The 20,527-nt window shown below is 46.7% G+C and overlaps 1 protein-coding gene across 1 annotated transcript in view; it reads left to right on the forward strand.

Annotated features, from left to right (window-relative positions):
* The first annotated feature begins 1,746 nt into the window (after nucleotides 1–1,746).
* Nucleotides 1,747–20,527, forward strand: part of Pgm1 (phosphoglucomutase 1) — a 58,928-nt gene continuing 40,147 nt past the window's right edge. The window contains exon 1 of the mRNA XM_055628807.1: nucleotides 1,747–2,092. Coding sequence (XP_055484782.1) covers nucleotides 1,847–2,092 — 246 coding nt within the window. The 5' untranslated portion in view covers nucleotides 1,747–1,846. The remainder of the gene's footprint in view (nucleotides 2,093–20,527) is intronic.

A 20,527-nucleotide genomic window follows, 5' to 3' on the forward strand; every position in this document is an offset into this window, starting at 1 on the left:
GCCAGCAGCTGTCAACTGCACACAACTCCTCATAGAGGTGGGATATTGAGGCCCTTGTTTCACATTTTTTTTCCCCAGATTAAAACACTTCATCTTGCTACTAAGCTCCTTAAACAGGAGGGTAAACTACTCACAATTGCTTCAGGCAAGTCCCTGAAGCAGGCAGACCAGCTTAGAGGGTTGATATCTGCCCAGTTATTGTGCTTTAAAACTTATAAAATAAATCATAGTCTTTAAATCTTATAAAAGAAATAGTTTTCCCATGTCAATTATTTGGGAACTAGTTGGGGTAGAGGAGCCCTCTAGAGTCTAACATGTCTTCCTATGATCCTGGTCTCCTGGTAATCATTTAGGTAATCCCTTTGTATTACTTTTCTAGTGCTATGTAACAAAGTAGTACATGAAAACACCCATTTATTACCTCAAAGTTATGGAAGTTATGAGCTGCAGTCTAGAATTCAGTTTCTACATATTTACCACAGAAGTTCACTGACACTAATTATAACAAGCTATGCTATATGTACATACACTTTGTGCCTACGTACGTATTAACATTTGTTCTCTGAGGCAGAACTCACACAAGTCAGCCAACCTCCCTCCTGGTTCAAGACACACCAGTTATCCATGATGAAAGCATGACTACAAGTTGAATTCATGGGCTAACAGTATGTTCTAGTACTGGGACTGGGGATGGGGAGCTGATAATTTTAGGCCTAAAATGTTTTAGGTATACTCTGATCACTGAATCAACTGATTATAAGGAATTCACGTGGACTGTACTGGGCTGGGGCCATTTCAGAAGTCCGCATAGGTGTGTGCATCATGATGTGTGTGCGCGTCTAAGACCGGAAGCACACTCAGCACCAAGGCTTTATGTTCCTTTAAGATGGATACCCACAGACATTAACTCTCAAGGTTTTTTTTTTTTTTTTTTTCTCCGTATAGCAAAATGACACATTTGCCAGGCAGGGACTCTCAACAAAGCAAAGGGACTACCAAAACCACAAGAAAAGGTTTCCACTGAATAATCAATAGAAATCTGTTTGGCTGCCGTGGCTTTTGCTGTTCTCACCGTCACGGAGTTGTCACGGTGATTATATGCTGCCTAATATCTGTACCTCTGTTTATCTAGGCTGCCCTGAGAGTTTCCGATTCCTAGTTGTCAAACTTGATGGATGACTAGCAGGTAAATCCTGATAAAAGCCTGGTTTATTTAGGCCCAACCTGAGCTAAACTTCCTCCCTCTGGCCCCCACAAGCTGTGAAGAAGGATTTTATTATCGAAATTTTGTAAGCGTGAGCAGGGAAAAATAAAAGCCTTACTTTTGAAAAGACTTAGAAGCTATACGTTGACTAAATCAGTTCTCTGGATACCCAAGATCACTGTGTGTTCTACAGCAAACACCTAAGAAGTAGAAAGTCGAATTTAACTTTGGGGTTGATTCTGCCCTTGCAGAAAGAAAAGAGTCGTTGGATGGCATTTCCGTCCTTCAGACTGGGCTTCTAGAGGTTTTATACGTGGAACTCTAGCCCAAACACGGGAACAGTATTGAACGCTGTCCTCCACTATGACTGGTCCCTACACCGAGCTCTGCCCCTCAATTAGAGAAGAGCTAGTTTCTTTATATAGACCATTGGCTCAGGTAGGGAAGAGGTGTCAGTCAGGGAGACTCCGCCCTCTCGACCCCGTGACCCTTCCCCCTTCCCAGGCAGCTGGACAAGGGGAAGTGGGCGGGCCCTGGGCGGTCCGTCTCCGGGAGGAGGGCCCGAGCTCAGGAGACCAGGAGCCTCTGGCTGTTGCCGCAGCGGGAGCCGCAGCCGCTGTCGCCCCGAAGCCTAGCGCCACCATGGTGAAGATAGTGACAGTGAAGACGCAGGCATACCCGGACCAGAAGCCGGGCACCAGCGGGTTGCGGAAGCGGGTGAAGGTGTTCCAGAGTAGCGCCAACTACGCGGAGAATTTCATCCAGAGCATCGTCTCCACCGTGGAGCCGGCGCTGAGGCAGGAGGCCACGCTGGTGGTGGGCGGGGACGGCCGCTTCTACATGACCGAGGCCATTCAGCTCATCGTCCGCATCGCCGCCGCCAACGGGGTAAGGGACGCGCTGGCCGGGCCGGGCGTGCGCGACGTGCGGGCTTTGGGGCCCGCGCTTCCGTGCGCGCCACCCTCCCGTCCCCGCCCCGCGCACGCTCCCTTGACCTTGGCAGTACCCTCCTTTCCCTCCCCCCGCTGGCCTTAGAGCCCTCTTCTCTTTCCCGGGCCTCCCCCCACCCCCACCCCTCACAGTTGCGCCGTGACTCTGCCGGGAAAGGTGAGCCCGCAGCCCTGCAGACCCCGCCTGGCGCTGTGCTATTCTGGTCTGGGATTGGGGCGCCTCCCGCTGGCTCCCGCCCTGGCGCTGAGAGGGCCGGGGTGACCCGAGCGCTCATCTGCCCTTCTCCTCCCCCGGGGCGCCAGGGCAGCGATCTGGGCGGGCAGGTGCCAAGCCTCTCTCCCCAACCTCTAGTTGGCTTGGGGAAGGTTCTCCCCACCGCTCTGCTCGGCCTGCTGCTCAGGCTTTTGAAAAGTCCAGTCTCTGCTGGGTAGTTCACTGGACCTGTTCCAGCAAGGGGGCTGGAGCTGAATTTTCATTAAAACAGAAACAATACACCCAAGGGCTCTCTTGTGCAAGATGTCCTGACAGGCCAGGAAATGAATGCAACGCCCCCGGTTCCGCCTCCTGGTTAAGAGAGGTTAAGGTCTTTATTGGGCCCTGTCCACTAGAGTGGTGAAACTTTTTTTTTTTTTCTGTGAAGTTGATGAACAGGAATGTGGATTTGTAAAATTGGAATTGGTTGTTTCCACAAGATGTTTTTCTAAGGAATTTTAAGGAATACAATTTAAAACACGTTTCTAACATGTTTTAAGGAAAACGTTTCCTTTACGTATTTAAAGTAACATAGGACTCACTCTCAGCGCCTCTGGGGCCCATTCCCTTTTCAGCAGTTACTTGTATTCATTTTAGCAGTGCTCCGTTGTATTTTATTAACAACATGTTAACCGTCTTGCAAACACCATGACAGACACTTCACTGGTGTGTCTCAAGGACCCTCTTGAAGCCCTACAAGGAAGATGCTCTCATGGTTCTTCTCAGTCACCAGTGAGAGTCCTAACGGCTGGACCCGTTAACGAATTGACCAACTATAACGGGAGCTGTGAATCCAGCACAGACCCGCCAGTCCCAAGAACTTGAGCAGCTTCTGAGAACTAAGGGACTCTTAAATTGCAGGACCTTCCCTCTACCTCCCCCCCCACCCCCACTTTTCAAACTCTAAACTGAGCTCTGTTGGCTTTCCTGCATGGGCCAGACATTTACAAAGAGAATGAAAGGAGTCAGGACTTCTTTTTCTATGGCAGCTGAGTTTTCAGACCACCACAGCTTTCCACGAGAGGAGAGAGGACAGAGCTTTGGAGGGAAGATGCCTTCATCTCCACCATGCTCAGGGGCTCCTCAAGAGTTCCCTGGCCTGTGCCCTGTATAGAGAATGGGTGGGGGAGGGAAGCTCACTGAGGAGCTTTCGGCATAGTTTGAGTTTTAGGGTTCAAATGGATATCTATCACTTTGGGGGTACTGTGGAATGAGAAGAAAATAGTTAAGACAAAAACACACACACACACACACACAAAAAGTTAGTAAACACCATCACCCTTTAGCCACTGGCTTGTTGCTCTTTTCTCTTTAGCCAGTAGTTTTCTGTAGATCACTTTGCTGATTTCACTCGGGAAATCTGTCATAGATTCCTGCTGTAATTAGACCCTAGCCATGCCCTAAGTTTTTGTCCCCAGCTTTCTGCTCTGATTTTCTCAAATGCCTCTACTTACAGGGGTGTAAATGTGTGATTCAGTTCAGATATCATCCTGAGAAGCAACTGCTCCTTTTCCACAGATACTGCTACAATAGGTTAATCCAATTCCAGTGAAATTATGTTTGCAGGTTGTATGTGCCTGCTGGAGAGTAAGCTTAAGGCACAGCTGTATTTTACCTGTTAGTCTTGCCTTGGTATACTCAGCGGTGTTGGTCCAGGACCCCTGCAGGTGCCAACTTCTGTAAAAGATTAAGTCTTTAGGTAATAAATTGTTATGGTCCATTTTCAGCACGAGGTGCAGTTGGAGCTCATCAGAGAGTCGCAGATAAGCAGGGCTCCTGGGCCCCTTTGCTAGACTGGAAGCTGGCACCTGCTTGTCAGAACATTCTCGAGAGCTGAGAAGTTGCAGGCAGGCTGCTATTTGACTGAGCCACGATCAGAAAAGGGGGTAGGCCCCAGAGTATTCACTAGGAAAGACTTTGCATTCTCAACAGGAACAGGAGGATGGAGAATTTGGGAAGGCAGCTATGCTAAAAGAACTGACAACCGTATCTCTCTGGAGTACCACCCAATGGGAACAGGAAAAGCTCATGATCAGAAACTTTCAAAACCACTGACCTGCGCCAATTTACCACGCTAGCCATTTTTTTGTCTTTTCTCTCTGCTGGTGTCTCTGTCTGCAGAGTGGAATATTAAAAACCTGTTCACCGTCACTAGTCTCTCGAATTTGCTGTTAGTATAGTGTGGGTCTTGTTTCTCACAGAGTCCCTTTATAACATGAGATGGCATTTGCTTATGTTTCGTGCATTTTCCTTAAATCATCTCTATATCAGAAAACCTAATATGGCATAAAGGCTGTGCTATGTGAGAATACAATGCAGGCATTTTAACTTGCCTTATGTTACTTTTTAATGTTTATTTGTGTATGTGTATGGGTTCCTGTGTCACAGCAAGTGTGGAGGTGGGGACAACTGTGGCATTTGGTTCTCTCTTACCACGTGGGTCTTGGGACTTGAACTTAGGAACTCATGCTTAGCAGCAAGTGCTCCTACCTGTTATCTCATTGACCTCCGTACTATATTTTATTACTCCTTTTCATTATTTTTGTTCTTTCTTAAAATTATCATCCGTTGATTGATTAAACCCATGGGTGTGGAGCTGGTGACTAAAAAAAAAAAAAAAAAAAAAAAAAAAATTCAGATTGTACCTACAGTACCTGAGCCAAAGGTAGTGTTTGTTGACTCCTTGTCTGGTTGCTCTGAATTGTGAATCACTAACGTAGACAATTGCCAGCACAGTGCCAGATACAAAGCAAGAACACGGAAGCGGATTTCTTATCCATGGTCCGTATACTTGGGAAGGAGCTGCCTAAGCAGGCTGGGTCAAGAGCCTTTAGATTAGGCAGTGAACCCTTTCTGTGGCAGATGTAGTCTGTACCAGAATAAGCCCGAAAGACACTGACCCGGAAATGAAGGCTCTGGTCACAGATCACGTCAACAAGGATTTGAGAACTCTGATGTCTCCCATTTGGTTTGACTACCTCTGTGTGTGTAGGGGCTGTATGTGTGCATGCGTGTATATGTGTATAGAGATTAGAATATCATTCCTCATGTGCCATGTAGATTTTTCCTTGAGACAGGGTCTTCTCTCACTGGCCCGGAACTCCTCAAGTGCCTCTGGCTGGCCAGCAAACCTCGGGAAGCTGTGCTGTGTCTTTGGGGTAGGACCGACTTAGCCGAGAGACTTTTAAGTCACTTTTTAATACACCACCTGTTTAGGAAGTTTATATAACTTTCTGCTTCAAAAAAATTCTTAATTATCAGCAAACTTTTGAGTGGTTCTTCTGTAGTTCATACTTTCTGATTTTGAATCAGCGTTAAACACCAGGCCAAAGAAGATGATACCTTTTTCCACATCCGCTTACGTTGTCTTGGCCTCTAGGAGAGGTAGAACAGAATAGATGCATACACAGAGAAATTAGGAAAGAGAGAGAACATTCTGGATTCGAAAGAAGTGAGCCCTGAGCTTACACACACACACACTCTCTCACTCTCTCTCCCTCCCCCCCGCCCTCTGTGCATTCATTTGGACACGTGTACACATGCATGTGGAGGTCAGAGGACAACCTTGGCTGTTCCTCGGGCACCATCCCCCCGTGTTTTGAGATAGGTTCTTTCTTTGGCCAGGAGCTTGCCAAGCCCTCTCGGTTGGCTGGCCAGGGAGCCCAGGCTTCTTCCATTTGCTGCCTTCCCAGAGCTGGCATTGCGAGCACACTTGCCTGGAATTTTTGTGGGGATTTATGCTAATTGAACCCTGGTCCTGATGCTCGCACTTCAGCATTTTACAGACTAAGCCATCTCAGTAGGGCTGGAACCCAGGCCGCAGCCTTCGAACAGAGGCTATGCGCCCACCTCTCAGGAGAGGAGAACACCAGGGAGGGGAGGGAGGAGTAGCAGATAGAGACTCATAGTTTGTTGTGAATAATTTTTGCTACATATGTGTTTTTCCCATATTAGTCAATCAGTGTACCATTGGGCCTTATCTTGCTGTATCTCCAACGCTGGGTCACATAAGACTTTGTAGTAACTTGTTTGGGAATTTCCCTTCCTCAGTTTCACAAATGTTCTTTCTAAAAATAAATAAATAAATAAATAAATGAATGAATGAATGAATGAATGAATGAATGAAATAAGTAGCATTTTCTTCCTAATGTGATCTGTTGCTAGAGCATCAAAGACTAAAAAGGAGGCTAGAGAGATGGCTCAGTGGTTAGGATCACTTGTTGCTCTTTAAGAGGACCCAGGTTCGATTCGTAGCACCTGCAAACAGCAATTCTAAAGGATGCGATGCCCTCTTCTGGCCACTGGATGCCAGGTACTCAGCTGGTACACTGACATACATATATGCAGACGAAACACCATAAAATAAAAAGGCAAAAAAAGTATTCTCCCTGTTTAAGAGAGTAAGCTTTGAATATATATATAGATACATGTTCAGGATTACATAGGCAAGAGTGACATTGTGTTGAGACCAGTGACTCATTTAGTATTTATTGGCTACCTACTATGTGCTGTTCTTCATACTAGAGCCACAGCAGAGAATAGAACTCTGAGGCTCTACTTAGAAAAATATGAGTGTTGTGTGAAGACAAATGCTCCAGAAAACAAACAAACAAACAAACACACAAAAACACTGGTAAAGGGAGAACATTTTAGGGGTGCTACTTTTGGTGTGGAAGTTGGGGAAGCCTCCCTGGTCCTTCTTACTGGAGCAGAGCTCTGCAGAAGCTAAACAGTGAGCCAGGCAGGTGTTGGTCAAGAGACCCCTAGCGAAAGGAGGGCTGTATGTAATGACTAAACATGTTTAATTGCTTAACATTAAATTATGCACCCAAGTAACTTGTATGAGAGGTCCCAGTGTGGTTTTTTGTTTCTTTATTTTGGTAAGGTAAGGTACTAAAGAGTCGGTCCTCCCCGGTTGTGAAGCTGCTGGAGAGGAAAACTGGACTGAACTGCAGCTCTCATACGTGCAGGAAAAGTGCCCCCCATGACAGGCCCAGCCACACATGTGTAAGGAAATGAGGAAAGGAAGTTGGAGCTGCCCCATCCATTCTCCCCCAGATTCCCCAGAACTCTTGGTCACATCTTTAGTCACAGCCAGCTACTCAGCTAACTTCAGAGCTTTGCTCATGGTTGAGGACCCCTTCTGCTGTTTAAAAATCACTGCCTAGCCTGGTAAGTAAGTTTTAAGGGTTCATGAAGACCTCGGGTGGAGAATTTGGAGAAGGCTTTTCTCAACTGCTGCCCCCAGGATAGAAATGAGCACAGAGGGTGTCCTAGTTAGGGTTTTGATAGCTGTGATGAAATACTGCGACCAAAAGCAACTTGGGGAGGGGAGGATTTATTTGACTTAAACTTCCACAGCACTGCTCATCAAGGAAAGAAATTAAGCAAGGAACTCAAACAGGGCAGGAACCTGGAGGCAGGAGCTGATGCAGAGGCCGTGGAGGAGTGCTGCTTACTGGCTTGCTCCTTGTGGCTTGCTCAGCCTGCTTTCTAATAGCACCCAGGACCACCAGCCTAGGGATGGCACCACCCACAGTGGGCCGGCCCCTCCCATATCAGTCACTCATTAGGAAAATGTCGTACAGGCTCGTCTACAGTCCAGTCTTACGAGAACATTTTTCTTAATTTAGGTTCCCTCTTCTCAGATGACCTTAGTTTGTGTTAAGTGACATAAAATGAGCCAGCACAGAAGGGCAGCCCTGCAACCTGGTCTGAGATGGTGGTGAGAACTTGCTTCAATTGTCAACCTTCAAAACTTCATGCTACCTCAGCCTCTTTTCTTTATGTTGTATGCAACTTAAGCATTTTACTGTAATAACAGAAAACGAATTAACATAATCAGTACCTCAGTTAATTTCTTTTTTGAGATATTGTTATTACATCATTTTCCCTTTACCTTTCCTCCCTCTAACCCCTTCCTTAGCCCTTCTTTCTCAAATTCATGTCCTCTTCATTAATTGCCGTTACAAACATGCATATATATTCCCTAAACATGTACACCCAACCTTCTCAGCCTTTTTAATGTTACTTGTGTGTATGTGTTCAGGGTTGACCATTGGTATTGGATAAACAATTGGTGTGTTCTTTCCTGGGAAGACTATTTCTCCCACTGTCAGCATTCCTTAGTTGCCTGGAGTTCTTTGCATAGGGTTGAGGCTTCCTGAGCTTTCCTTATCCTCTTCGGCATGCCTGTTGTAGTCCTAGTTCTGCTCACATGTAGGCATGTTGGTGAGGCTTTTGAGTGGAGCTTCTAGCATTTCTAGGGAGCACAGTCTCGAAGCAAACTCTGATCTTTTGGCTCGAACATTTCCTTCCCCAACCCTCCTTCTGCCATGATCCCTGAGCCTTAGATGCAGGAGCTATGTCAAAGATGTTCATTGGGACTCAGCTCCACAGCTCCACATTTTGATTGGTTGTATTTTTTCCTATAATGGTCTCCATCTGTTGCAAAGAGAAATTTCCTTGATGGATGACAATTATACTCACCAGCCTAGACCTAGAGAAGGCTATGCAGGGTGCATCTCTTAAAAGATGAACTATGATGATGAAAAATAGGGTCACTTGTCCAGCTTCTTGGTGGCATTGGAACTGGAACTTTGGTCTTCTGATATTTCATACAGTTGATCTTTTCTATAAATAAGTCTATCTCATGGGGCACGGCAGCACACGCCAGTAATCTTAGCAGTCAGGAGGCTAAGGATGTTTAAGGCTGGTATGGACTCTAAAGTGGGAGGCTATCCTGCTAACAGCAAAAGCCAAATACACAAAAGTGAGTGTATGTCAGAGAAAGTAGTTCCAGGGTTGTAGTGGGCATCCTTGTTAAAGTTTTAAGGACACTGGATTAGTCGGTGCTAATACTTCCATATTTTTGATGTTCAGATGAGTTCTGTGCATTTACGAGAGGACCTGACTAGAGCAATTTGAGGAAGTACCAACACATAGAGACATTGGGTGTGTGTGGCCATCTATAACATAGAGAACTATCTTCCCAAATTTAGTTGGCTTCTTCCTTTCCTGCTCTCTCATGTCATGTGGGAAGTGAGAGCTGTTTTCCTGCAGGACACCCAACATAGTTTACTCTGGCAAGGAATGCTTGAATTTTTGTTTGGCTGCTTTGAACAAAACTGACTCAGCACAAAATATGTTTTCCTTCCAGGTCATCAACAGGTAGGGCTAGGGGTGGGGGAGCAGCAGAAACCCCTTTACCAGACACCCATTCTCTACTAGACCCAGTGGGCTCACACACTCCTACTTTCAGGACTGTGTTTGTAGGACAGTGTTGTAAATGCCAGGTTCCCCCTGGGGATAGCCAAGAAGCACCTCACACAGGAGGAGCATAGGCACCTGGAGTGAGAAAGTTCTAGGCTTTAGGGCTAAAGCTACTTTTTTTTTTGTTTGTTTGTTTGTTTAAAGGAAACTGATGCCTATAATCCAAGGACCAGCTGACCTCCATGGGGTCAGTAGTGACAGTACTAGGTCAGCAGTAGTTCATATGGGAAGTTGTGTTGTATTCCAGTGTGTGTTTCAAGTTAGAGTGGAAGGTGACACTTCAGCATAGCCAAACCAATCCAATCCTTTGCACAAATACACAGGAAAACATCTAATCTAGTATGTTTGATTGTAGAGGACAACAGGATCAGGCTAACACTCAGAGCTGGGTAGGGACCAAGACCGAGTGAGGGCTTGTGTCTGTGAGTGAGATGGTGGCAGAACTTCCCACGCTGTTTAAATCTCCCTCTCCTCATTGTCTGTGTGTCAGTTTTAGCTAGCTAAATTTCTGCAAAGGAAAGACGTGTGTTCTGTGACTACATTGCAAACTTTTGCTGTCACCCCTACTTGCACCTATGGGAAGCCTCTGGATTGCAATTTAGCACAGGTAGATTGGAGCATGATGGCTTTGGGGCTTTCTGCCTGCCTTATGTTTGAAATATGTTAGACTATCTCGACAATGCTTGCCCCTCCCACCGTAGCTCACTGGCTGTTTTGGAGTTTTACACTTTGAGTTGGCCCCAAAGTGAACATTGTGTATACTGTGTGGCCTATATGGTAATCCAAATAATTTGTCTGACTCTATAGGTTGAGCTATAGTAATAGAGACTCAGTGGTAGTGAGTTAAACAAGATAGTTTTACTCTTTTGGAATGGCTGGTGCAGGCAGGTTGGGCCCGGCCTCCTGTGGTCTTGTGGCTTTGTCAGCCTGCTCATGGGGTTGTGCTTGTCCACCGGATTGCAGATGGTTCCCTGTACACCCATCTTGCTCTTATTTGGGTTAGTAGGCAAGGGAAAGAGATGTGCATATGAGCCAGCTTTCCATCATAGCAACAGATGCCCAAGTATAGCCAGCGCTAAAGGAGGAAAGGTTTATTTGTCTCATCTTTGAGAATTTTCAATGGATGAACCGTTGACCCCACTCTTTTGGGCCTGCAGTAACACAGTATGTCATAGTGGGTTCTCTGGTATGGTGGAGGAAGTCCATGCTGTTTGTGGCCTAGTGCAAAGGAAGATGCTAGATCCTGCCATCCCACTCAAGGGCACCAACAATAAATACCAGTAGGCCCACCTCTTAAAGTCCCAGTAGCATTCTGGGCCCAGAACTAAGGCTTATCACATGAACTTTTGGAGGACACTTACCCAGTATATTAGGAGGAATGTGGTCAGCTAAAGTCATCCTTTTAATTAAGAGAAGGAAGGGAAAACTCAAAATCCCTGCCTCCGTCCATTGCTCTGTTGTCCACATAGACTATCACACCCACTGTTCGCACTATCCCCGCCCCCACAAAGGAAAAGCAGCCCAGATGCTTGGAGCAATGCAGCCAGTTCAGTGTCCACAATCTCTAGGTAATTCTGGTGTCCTCTGACTCCTCGTAGTGCAGCATTCAGTAGCTAATACGTATAACAACCTAACTGTAGAACCACTTGTGCGTGTACAGGTAGGTAGGAGGGTGGGTAGAAGAGTGTCAGGTTGGGAGAGAAGAAGAAAGAATTAGTTTTGTGCAGTTACGTTAGACATGTGCTGAGCAGCTGTCAGCCATAGAGACGTTCGCTGTGCTGGCCAGGGTCACAGATCCCCTGCTCTGGTGGGCTCATGGGGAGCCCTGATTCTGCCCTTGCGAGAAACATTTTTCCTCCTGTGCCCTGCACCCTTTTGGAGTTTTTTGTTTTGTTTTTTTGTTTGTTTGTTTGTTTTTGTGATAAAAGGTGAGGCTAGGAAAACAGGGTTGCCTTTGCAGGCTGTGGTTGCATGGTTTCTTACAGACTCCCCATGGCGCTGGCCGGCTGTGCTCACTTCCTTGGGCTGGTAACCACAGAGAACATTCTTACGCGAATAGAGTTTGGAAATCCCAAAACTTTGATTTGTAGTTATTGCTTGTGTGTTCCCCCTCTGCCCTGACTTGTCCATTACTAATAGCCACCTTGGATGTGAGGAAGAAACAGGCTGCGTAAGAAGGCAGAGCCTTGGCCCGGCAGTGCTGGATTCCCATTGTCTCATGGAGAATCCTGGGATAGCCTTGAGGCACAGTTTTCCTTGCCAAGCACTGCTTAGAGGCAAATAGCCATCATCTCTACTCTGTAGTGCCAGCGATGACTGGCCTTCAGTGACCTCATTTTGATGACACACTTGAAGAAAACTTCCCTGTGGTAGAGTAAAATTAATTATGAACTGGTCGCAGTAGTTCATACCATCTCTGTGCAATTTTCCACATCTGGTGGTGAACATCATTTAGTCATTTTCCTTGGCTGTCATTCCACCTGCTGCCTTAGGGAGGGGCAGGGCACAAGCCTTTCTTCCTGTTGTGAGATGGGTTTAAACATTAATTGCCTTGTTGGAAGACAACTCCACACCATGCAGCTTACCCATGTAAAGCATACAATTTGATATTTTGGAGTGGTATTTTCGGGCTATATCTCAGGGCTCAGGACTGATCCTCCTGCTTCAGTCTCTCCAGTCGCAGGACTGCAGGCCCATGGCACTGTGCCTGGTAATATTTTTTCAGTTTATTTACAGAATTGTGCAACCATTATCCCAATCTAGTCTCTGACTCTTTTTATGGCACTAAAAGAAATCCCATTAATTAGCATTTAGCCACCCTTCCTGCCTTGGCGCCTTCAGTGTTAAGCAATCAGTAACGTACTTTAGTCTCTGTACATTTATACATGGACCAAATGTCTAGTTTTGCTCAGACATTTGCAAAGTAAAGCTTCAAGAGCTTCAGGGGAAGCAGAGGTGAAGGGTTTCTGTCAAGAACTGTGAAGTGTATGCCTCTCTTAGCCAGCTTCTCATTGGCTGTAACAAAATACTTGAGATGGTAACTTATAAAGCAAAAATGTTTGACTCAAGGTTTTAGAGGTTCCTGTCTGTGGCCAGGCACACTTGGTACCTCTGGGCCTGTGGTAAGACAGCTTGTAGCAGGGGCACATGGCCATTGCAGTGAAGCAATATGACATGCTCCACAAGCCAGGGGCAGAGAGCTGCAGAAAGAGGCTGAAGTCTACCAGCTTCTGAGCACATGGCCCCAATGAGGGAAGGGCCCTCCTCAGGCTCTTGCTCTTGAATTTCCATGTCTTCTCCCAAATACCGCATGGCGGCTTTTAGCTTTTAGCACGTGGGCCTTTAGGGACACTCAAGATCCAAACAGCATCAGTGAGCACACGGCAGCATGCAGGGTCCTCCACACTAGAGGCACACTAGAGGTGATGTCCTCCTTCCCAAGGGCTGTCCTGATGCCTGGGGTAGCATGATACAACAAAGCAATTCCCATGAGGTGTGGTAGGAGGTGATGCTGAGGGAAAGTGATGTCTGTGGGAGTTCAGGGCCAGCCTGGGGCATGGTACAACTCATGCCTGTTTGTAAGGGTGTAAGGCTGGCCAAGACTTGCTGCATGTGAGTGCATTGTTCTCAGCCACTTCCTGTCCAGAGCAGACAAGGCTGTCAGGAAGAGGAGGGCCAGCTTCAGTGTCTCCAGGAGAACAACCTCTCCCCAGTTCTCACGAGCATAAACGATGAATTTCTTTTCTAACAAACATATCTGACTTCCACATCCCAGTTAGGATTGTTCCCCAACACACGGCCACCCTGGGACTGGGCGCTTATTCCAGTCATGCGTCCTGTGCTCAGAGCATTTGAAACACCTCTGTGGGAATTATTTTTCAGGCCACTGGTTTATGGGCCACGCAGGAGAAGCAGTCATGCTATTTTATAGTCAGGCTTCATTTTTCACTTAAAATGATGTAATGAGATTTGAACACCCACTTTATTCATTAGACATGGCTCCAGCCAATTATTTGTCTCTTTCCAAAGTTCAAATCTATTCTCAAAGGATGAAATTTGTTATGACTGAGGACGTTCAGAGGAAGTACCACAGACAGGAAAGACAGCTTCCCCTGAAAGAGTGTGATGTCAGCATCATTGGGAGGCCTTGCCGCTCCCTGAGGCTGCTGAGATGAATGTGCTGTGGCAGAGCCGGGACATGAGTTACCGTGAGCACCCTCCACACTGTAGAGAAGATCCTGTAAGACAACTGATGCTGAGGGGGAACCCGCTGTCTCACTTCTCTTGTGTGTTCTGTCACAGAGACCACACTGTTCAGTTACCTCATGCGGTCTGCCGCACGGACCAGGATGAGCTCCCTTCTACTCTCGTGAACCCATAGCATGCTTTCTACCACCATGCCATAGCCTTGGCCCTCTTCTGTTATCAGGACACTCATCATTGGATTTAGGGTCCAGCTAGGTGATCCAGGATGCTCTCAGCCCAATCCTTAACTTGCTAAGTCTCCTATCAAACAAGATCGCCACCCATCACAGGGTCAGAGTAAAGAGTTCTGGGGGTTAGTAGAGACCTCTATTTAATCCACAGCCAGTGTGTGTTAAGAACCCGGAGGAGAGCCCTCTCCATTCGCCCACACACTACTGCTGCCTTTTTGGGACCAGACCAGGAATACCTTTCCACATAGCTGAGCACTACCCAGCTCAAGCATATCCTCGCTTCAGGGCCCCATCCTGCACAGCGTCCCTGTGGACTGCCTGTGACGTACTGCCAAAGAGAAGACAGGCCACAGGGTGGCACTCTCCATTGCACAAAGCAGCAGTTCAGAGGATGAACTGGAACTGACTTTGGTTCCTGCTGAAGTTTTCACTTACTGTATAATGGTGTGAGCTCTGCTTAGCATCTAACAGCGGTTGGTTCTGATATCTGACAAAGAGTATTATGGTAATTGAATGAGCCAATAGCGCGTGTGCGTTTGAGGAACTCTGGGTGCAACCTGAGTGTGAATTACCACTGTTGTCATTGAAATAGCACTTTTGATTCAGGCAGGTCACTCCTTGGGCTGATTCAGTCCTGCCCAAAACAGACCTCTCGGAGTGCACGTGAGTGATAAAAGCCTCAGCTGAGCTGGAGAGCCACTAAACCAGCACAGACTTCGGCATCTTGAGGACGGCGGTAGGATATTTGTCATAGTCACATTTTCCAGGCCCACAGGGAAAGGGGCCCACCACCAAGCGTGTGGCCTGGGTTTGATCCCTGGGACCGAGGGGGGGAGGGAGAAAGCAGATTCCTCAAGTTGTCCTCTGAGCCCTACACATGCTCGCACGCACACAGGTACACATACGCACGCGTGCACGCGTACATAAGCACCACACACACTAATATAATAAAAAAATCGGATCATTTCTTTCACTTAGGATTTTATTGTAACGTGACTTCAGAGTCAGACAAACATGACTTTGATTCCTAGATACGCTTATTTATTACCCAATGTTTTATTGAGAGCAAATTAAAATTTTCCTTTTTGTGAGGAGGGGTGGTGCTGGGGATCAAACTCAAGGCTTTTGCCTACTGCACAAGCACACTGCAACTGGATTACAGCCCCAGCCCTTTGGCTTTCTGATTTTTGAAATCAGTATGACATAGCGTGAGTTTAGGGGATAAGATGTGTGCCACGACCTACACAAGTCACACACACACACAGTCACACCGTGGGCTGCCTCGCTGGAGCGAGGTCAGGATTCCATGGGAAATACACCTTATACCTGCCTCAGTTTACCGCCTTCCCAGCTTTGCACCTTCTTCTGGACTTGCCGGTGACCACACACCATGCTGCAAACCATTAACCTTTGTATTTCAGAGCACAGCTGTGTTCTCACGCCAGCGCTTCATGCGCAGCTCTCAGGGTGGCTGGGGACCCTGTTCTGAGACACGAGGTTTTCAGTCCCTCTTTGGTCTGACACTTAGCTGTTTTTGGCTCAGAAGTGCACAACGGGCAGCCCCAAATTGAGCAGAATCGTCCCTGAGTGGCAGTGTTTGGTGTTGCGTACCAGCTCTGCCTTCGAGGACAGTTGCAGAGAGTGTTCAGATGGATCCATTTGTTCCCGGAACCTCTCTTGAACAGTATTGGAGGGCTGCTTTCTGTCTCTTAGTTATCCAGCGTAGCCCCAGTGCTTGGTAATGTGTTATCCAGCATAGCTTTGGGAACACTCGGTTCTATCCATCCATGTTGCCACGAACAACAGAATTTTTTTTAATGACTGAATCGTGGTCCATTTTGTATGTGTGTGACAGTTTCCCTGTGCATTCGCTGTGGACTCAGCTGATTCTGTATGTAGGTGCATAGGGGCAGCAATGAACTGAGATTGTTCTCTTCTCACTAGCAGTGGGATGACTGGACCATACCGTCCTACTTGCAGTGTTTCGAGGAACTTTATAATTACTCACGATGGCCGGACTAACATTTTTGAGCGCCTCCATGGAGCGGCAGTCCCCCTCATCTGCAGCTTCGCCAACATTTCTCAGCCCCTGGCTTTATTTCATACACAGGCCAACCTTCAACCTGGTCCAGAAATTGCTTCATGACTCTGAGGAGAAGGGAGACTTTTAGAGACTTAGGTCAAAAGGGCTGTTTGTATGTGGGGCTGGTCACAGGGTTTGTCCAGTGACCCTGAAACTCCAGTGGCTTGCTGGAGCTCTGTGTTTAGCTAACAGGTTACACGACACGGAACAGGTCTTCATGTCACCTGTTGTCTTCAGTAGAACAAGCCTCTGAACTTGGGTTCAGGGTCCAAATTGGTATTGTAGAACGAGTACTTAAATTACGTATTTTACAGATGCAAAAACACTGCAAATATATACAATGCAGCTGCTCTTTCTGCAGCTCTCTGAGACATGTATATATGCATATATATAAAAACATGTAAACATGTGTATATACTGTTTTTGAGACAATCTTACTATATAGCCTTGGCTGGCCTGGAACTTGGTGTGTAGTCCTTGAACTCATGACAGTCCTCCTGCCTCTGCTCCCCAAGTGCTGGGGTTCCAGGTATATGCTAACACACCAGACTTTCTCTGACATTCTTTGTCAACAGTGTCAGTAGTATGTCTGCTGTGACCCTTCCCCTACCCCCCCCCCCCTTTCTGGTTTGCTTTGGTGTTCTCTGTCTAGTTCATTTTTTCTACCTTACCAAGAAAAGAACCATGAAAGCCACTTGCCATATCTGCCTGAGGCCCTGGTCAGGAGGCTAAGCAAGCCTCCTGTCTGAGCCACACAGACCAACTGGCTGTACACTTCCCGACCCTACTGCAATTCTAGTCTGTTTTCAGTTGTTAGTGTGAAAGTGTGCTGTGCTCTAGAAACGGCTCACATGCCAGTTCTCAGGCAGGGTGCCCTCTGCATTTGCCTGAGCTGTCTGTCATAGGGGAGAAGTTTCATAGTTGTGGTTGTTCTAAGAAGGGGAGATTGTTCAGCTCCCTAGGAAGATGCCCACGTTCGTCAGCACCCCAGTCTCAGAGGGCATTTGATGCTCTTCTGTCAGAAGTTCAGTCACTCAGGAATTTGACAGTCCTGAACAAGCCTCTTCCAGGTACTGAGGTGAGATGCAGTGAGGTGCATTTCCTCTCCATATGACTGAATAAGAGAGGGAGCTTACCTTTCTATCCTGAGCTACCATCTGGGCTGATACTTGGTGATGAGGAGTAAGCATCCTGGGACTAAAGATATGTGGGATGGGACTGGAGGACCCCAGAGTGTCTTCACTTATACTGCCTACCCTACTGCAGAGAGCTCAGCTACCCCAGAATAGAACATGACTGCTAACTCGTCATGCCAATTTCCCAGGGTTTCCAGAACAAGGTACCACACTGATGCTTAATGGGACAGATAAATACTCAGTCTTGTCATTCCAAAGGCTTGGAATTCTGAAATCAGAGTAAGCAGCCCTAAGGGTAAGCTATTGTTTCTTCTTCCTCACTTTTCCTCCCTCTTCTCTTTCTCTTTCTGAACCCAGCTCCTTATATATGCTGGGCAAGCACTCTTCCACTAGTGACATCCCCAGTCCGTGCTCTTAACGACCACAGAGAAGACTCTGTCCTTGCTACCTCCTAGCTCCCGTCATCTGGTGCTGCAGCATAGATACCATTCTCTACATCTTATCTCCATGAGGCACTCTTCCTGGGGTATCTGTCTCTGTCTTTAAATCACCCTCTTCTCGTAAATATGGCATCCACTGATTGGATTTAGTGCCTGACCTAAAGGAATATGACTTCAGTTTCCTCATCTATAATGTGGGAGTAGTAGAACACCCATATCATGGGATAGTTATTCTGTCTGCAAGAAAGCCTGCTTGTACTGTTAGGCACAGTGCTAAGCACACCACATGAGTTCATATGACCTCAGCAGCTTGAGAGAAAAAGCTGTTGGGCCACTGTGTGAGAGGTGAGGAACCAGATTCATTCACTCAATAACAACTGAAGTACTAAAGCCTGTCAAATTCAAGCTCTTACTGCCCTTGTGCTGAATTCCTCAAAGAGCATGGTCCCTAAGCCTTATCCTCACTAATCCATTATGGCCAAAAGAAGTCATTCAAGTAGGATGATGATGATGATAATTTCTGTTGCTGTGATAAGACGCCATGACCAAGGCAACTTACAGAAGAGTTTTTGGGGGCTTACAGTTTCAGAAGGTGAGTCCATGACCATCATGGTGGGGTACATGGCAGCAAGCAGGAAGGCATGGTGCTGGAACAGTAGCTGAAGCTTACATACATCCTGATCCATAAGCACTAGGCAGAGAAAGCTAACTGGAAAGGGCATGGACTTTTTGAAACCTCAAAGCCCACCCCTGGCAGCACACCTCCTTCAGCAAGGCCACACCTCCTAATCCTTCTCAAACAGTTCCACCAACTAGGAACCAAGTATTTAGACATTAGCATATGAGAGCCATTCTCATTCAGACCACCCCAGATGCTGCCCACTCCCGGAATCTGTTTTATTTCGAGACAGTATCTCACTTTGTAGCCCATGGTGGCCTCAACCTCAGTAGGCAGTCCAGGCTGGTCAAATTAATGGTGCCTCCTCAGTCTTAACCTGTTGAGTTCTGGTGTTACAGGCATGTAGCACTGTCCCTGTTTCACAAATAAGAAGCTGAAGTCTTGAGAGTACACAGCTGGAAGAGGCAAAGCCAGGCTAGGGTAATCCAGAGCCTTCTGGGTAGAGCAAAGACTGCTTGGTTCACTCCTACAAGTCCCTTCCTCTATGTTCCTTTGCATTTTCCTTCCTCCATGGTTATTCTCCATGCCTTCATGTGTTTCTCCCCCAGTGCCTGGGCCAACAAAGAAGTTGAATCAGTGTTTACCCACAAACCATTGCTTCTCTTCCCTGGCTCACATCAGGAGATGAGTTAGAAGGGTGAGATGAGGCCTTCTCAGTCACCATTTTTGTTGTGACCGTATGGCTACCAGCTGTGATAGCTCTTCTTATGCTTTTCCTTATTTGCTTGAGCTTCCTCGGGGAGTTCTGCTCCCTTTGTTCACATTGATCCCCACCGAAAGTCATTTTCCTGTCTTTGTAGCCACCTTTCTTTAAAGCTGGCGGGGTATAAGCATGAGACTGTCCCAGAGTAACACTGTTTCTCCCTTCCTGTTGAAATCCCGGGAGTCCTGCCACATCTTAATGCAAGGGGCCCTGTGAAGGGGACCCTCCTAGATTTAGACACAGCAGTGGTTCTGGAAAAGAGAACGGACCAGACCCCTACTCACAGGCTACAGTAAATTTGCCTGATTTTTCTTTTTCTCACCACAAGAGGGAAACACACAACCATGAATGATTTAAAAATAAAGCAGTTCTGTAGCTAGAGTTTTTTTTTTTTCTTAGGGGGGGAGATGGGGGATGTTGGTGAGGTCTCATGTTTTAAATGGATTTGTAATAATTGTACATCCTTATGGGTCACAGTGTGGTGATTCAATGCATACACACAGTACTCCTTACGATGGATTATTTCTTTGTGATAGGAAGCTTTGGAACTTGGTACTCTTTTCACCAAGGGATTTTAATACTTAACTCCAGGTAATATCCAGAATGTGGAAAGTGCTTCTGTTACCTCTAGATGAATACTCTTAAGGTACTTCAGTGAGAATTTTTCTTGAGAATATTCAAGAAAGGAAATAAAAGATCCACATGAAAACTGTTATGAGCCCTATTAGTTGCTTCAGGCTTGAATATTGATTGTTTCTGATTGAAAGGGCATCTTACTCACATGTAAGGTCTTTACTAAGTAAAGATCTGGCGTGTCTGTAAGTTGGAGGGTTTGAGTTTAGCCACTCTGACTAGGAATGGCGTCCCTGCAGTGTGGGACCGCTGGCCATCTTCTTCCTTCTGAGCACACAGCTCCAGCGCAAGTTTCCACTCCAGCTTCTGACATATCTCCTCTCCTCTACCAAAAAGGTCTCAAAGAAGAGAGGAGAGAGTTGCCTCTTTCCCTCTTCCTGTTTGCTTGGAGGCAGTGGAAACAGACTCAAACTAGCCAATAGGTCCAGCATCACAGAGGAGACGTAGGTGTGTATAGGTGACCAGCCCAGTGAGATTCCACTGTGATGCTGGGAGCAGGTGGGGGGCCTGCTAGGCCTCATGGTAGTTGTAGGACGATCCCAAGCAGCAGCTCTCTGTTTCTTGTCTCTGTATCTCAGCCCTTCTGCTTCATATTCCTCACCCTCTGTGGGCTCATTTGTCCATGTAAGGTTGCGTGTGTTTGTGGTATTTTATTTACAAAGTCCTGTATATTGATCCTGTATTTTAGATTTAAAAATCACATGTTTAATGTTCTTTTAAGAGTTTCTCTGACAAGCA

The sequence above is a fragment of the Psammomys obesus genome, unplaced genomic scaffold, assembly GCF_907164565.1.
Source record: "Psammomys obesus unplaced genomic scaffold, mPsaObe1.curated_primary_1811, whole genome shotgun sequence".
Taxonomy (NCBI): Eukaryota; Metazoa; Chordata; class Mammalia; order Rodentia; family Muridae; genus Psammomys; species Psammomys obesus.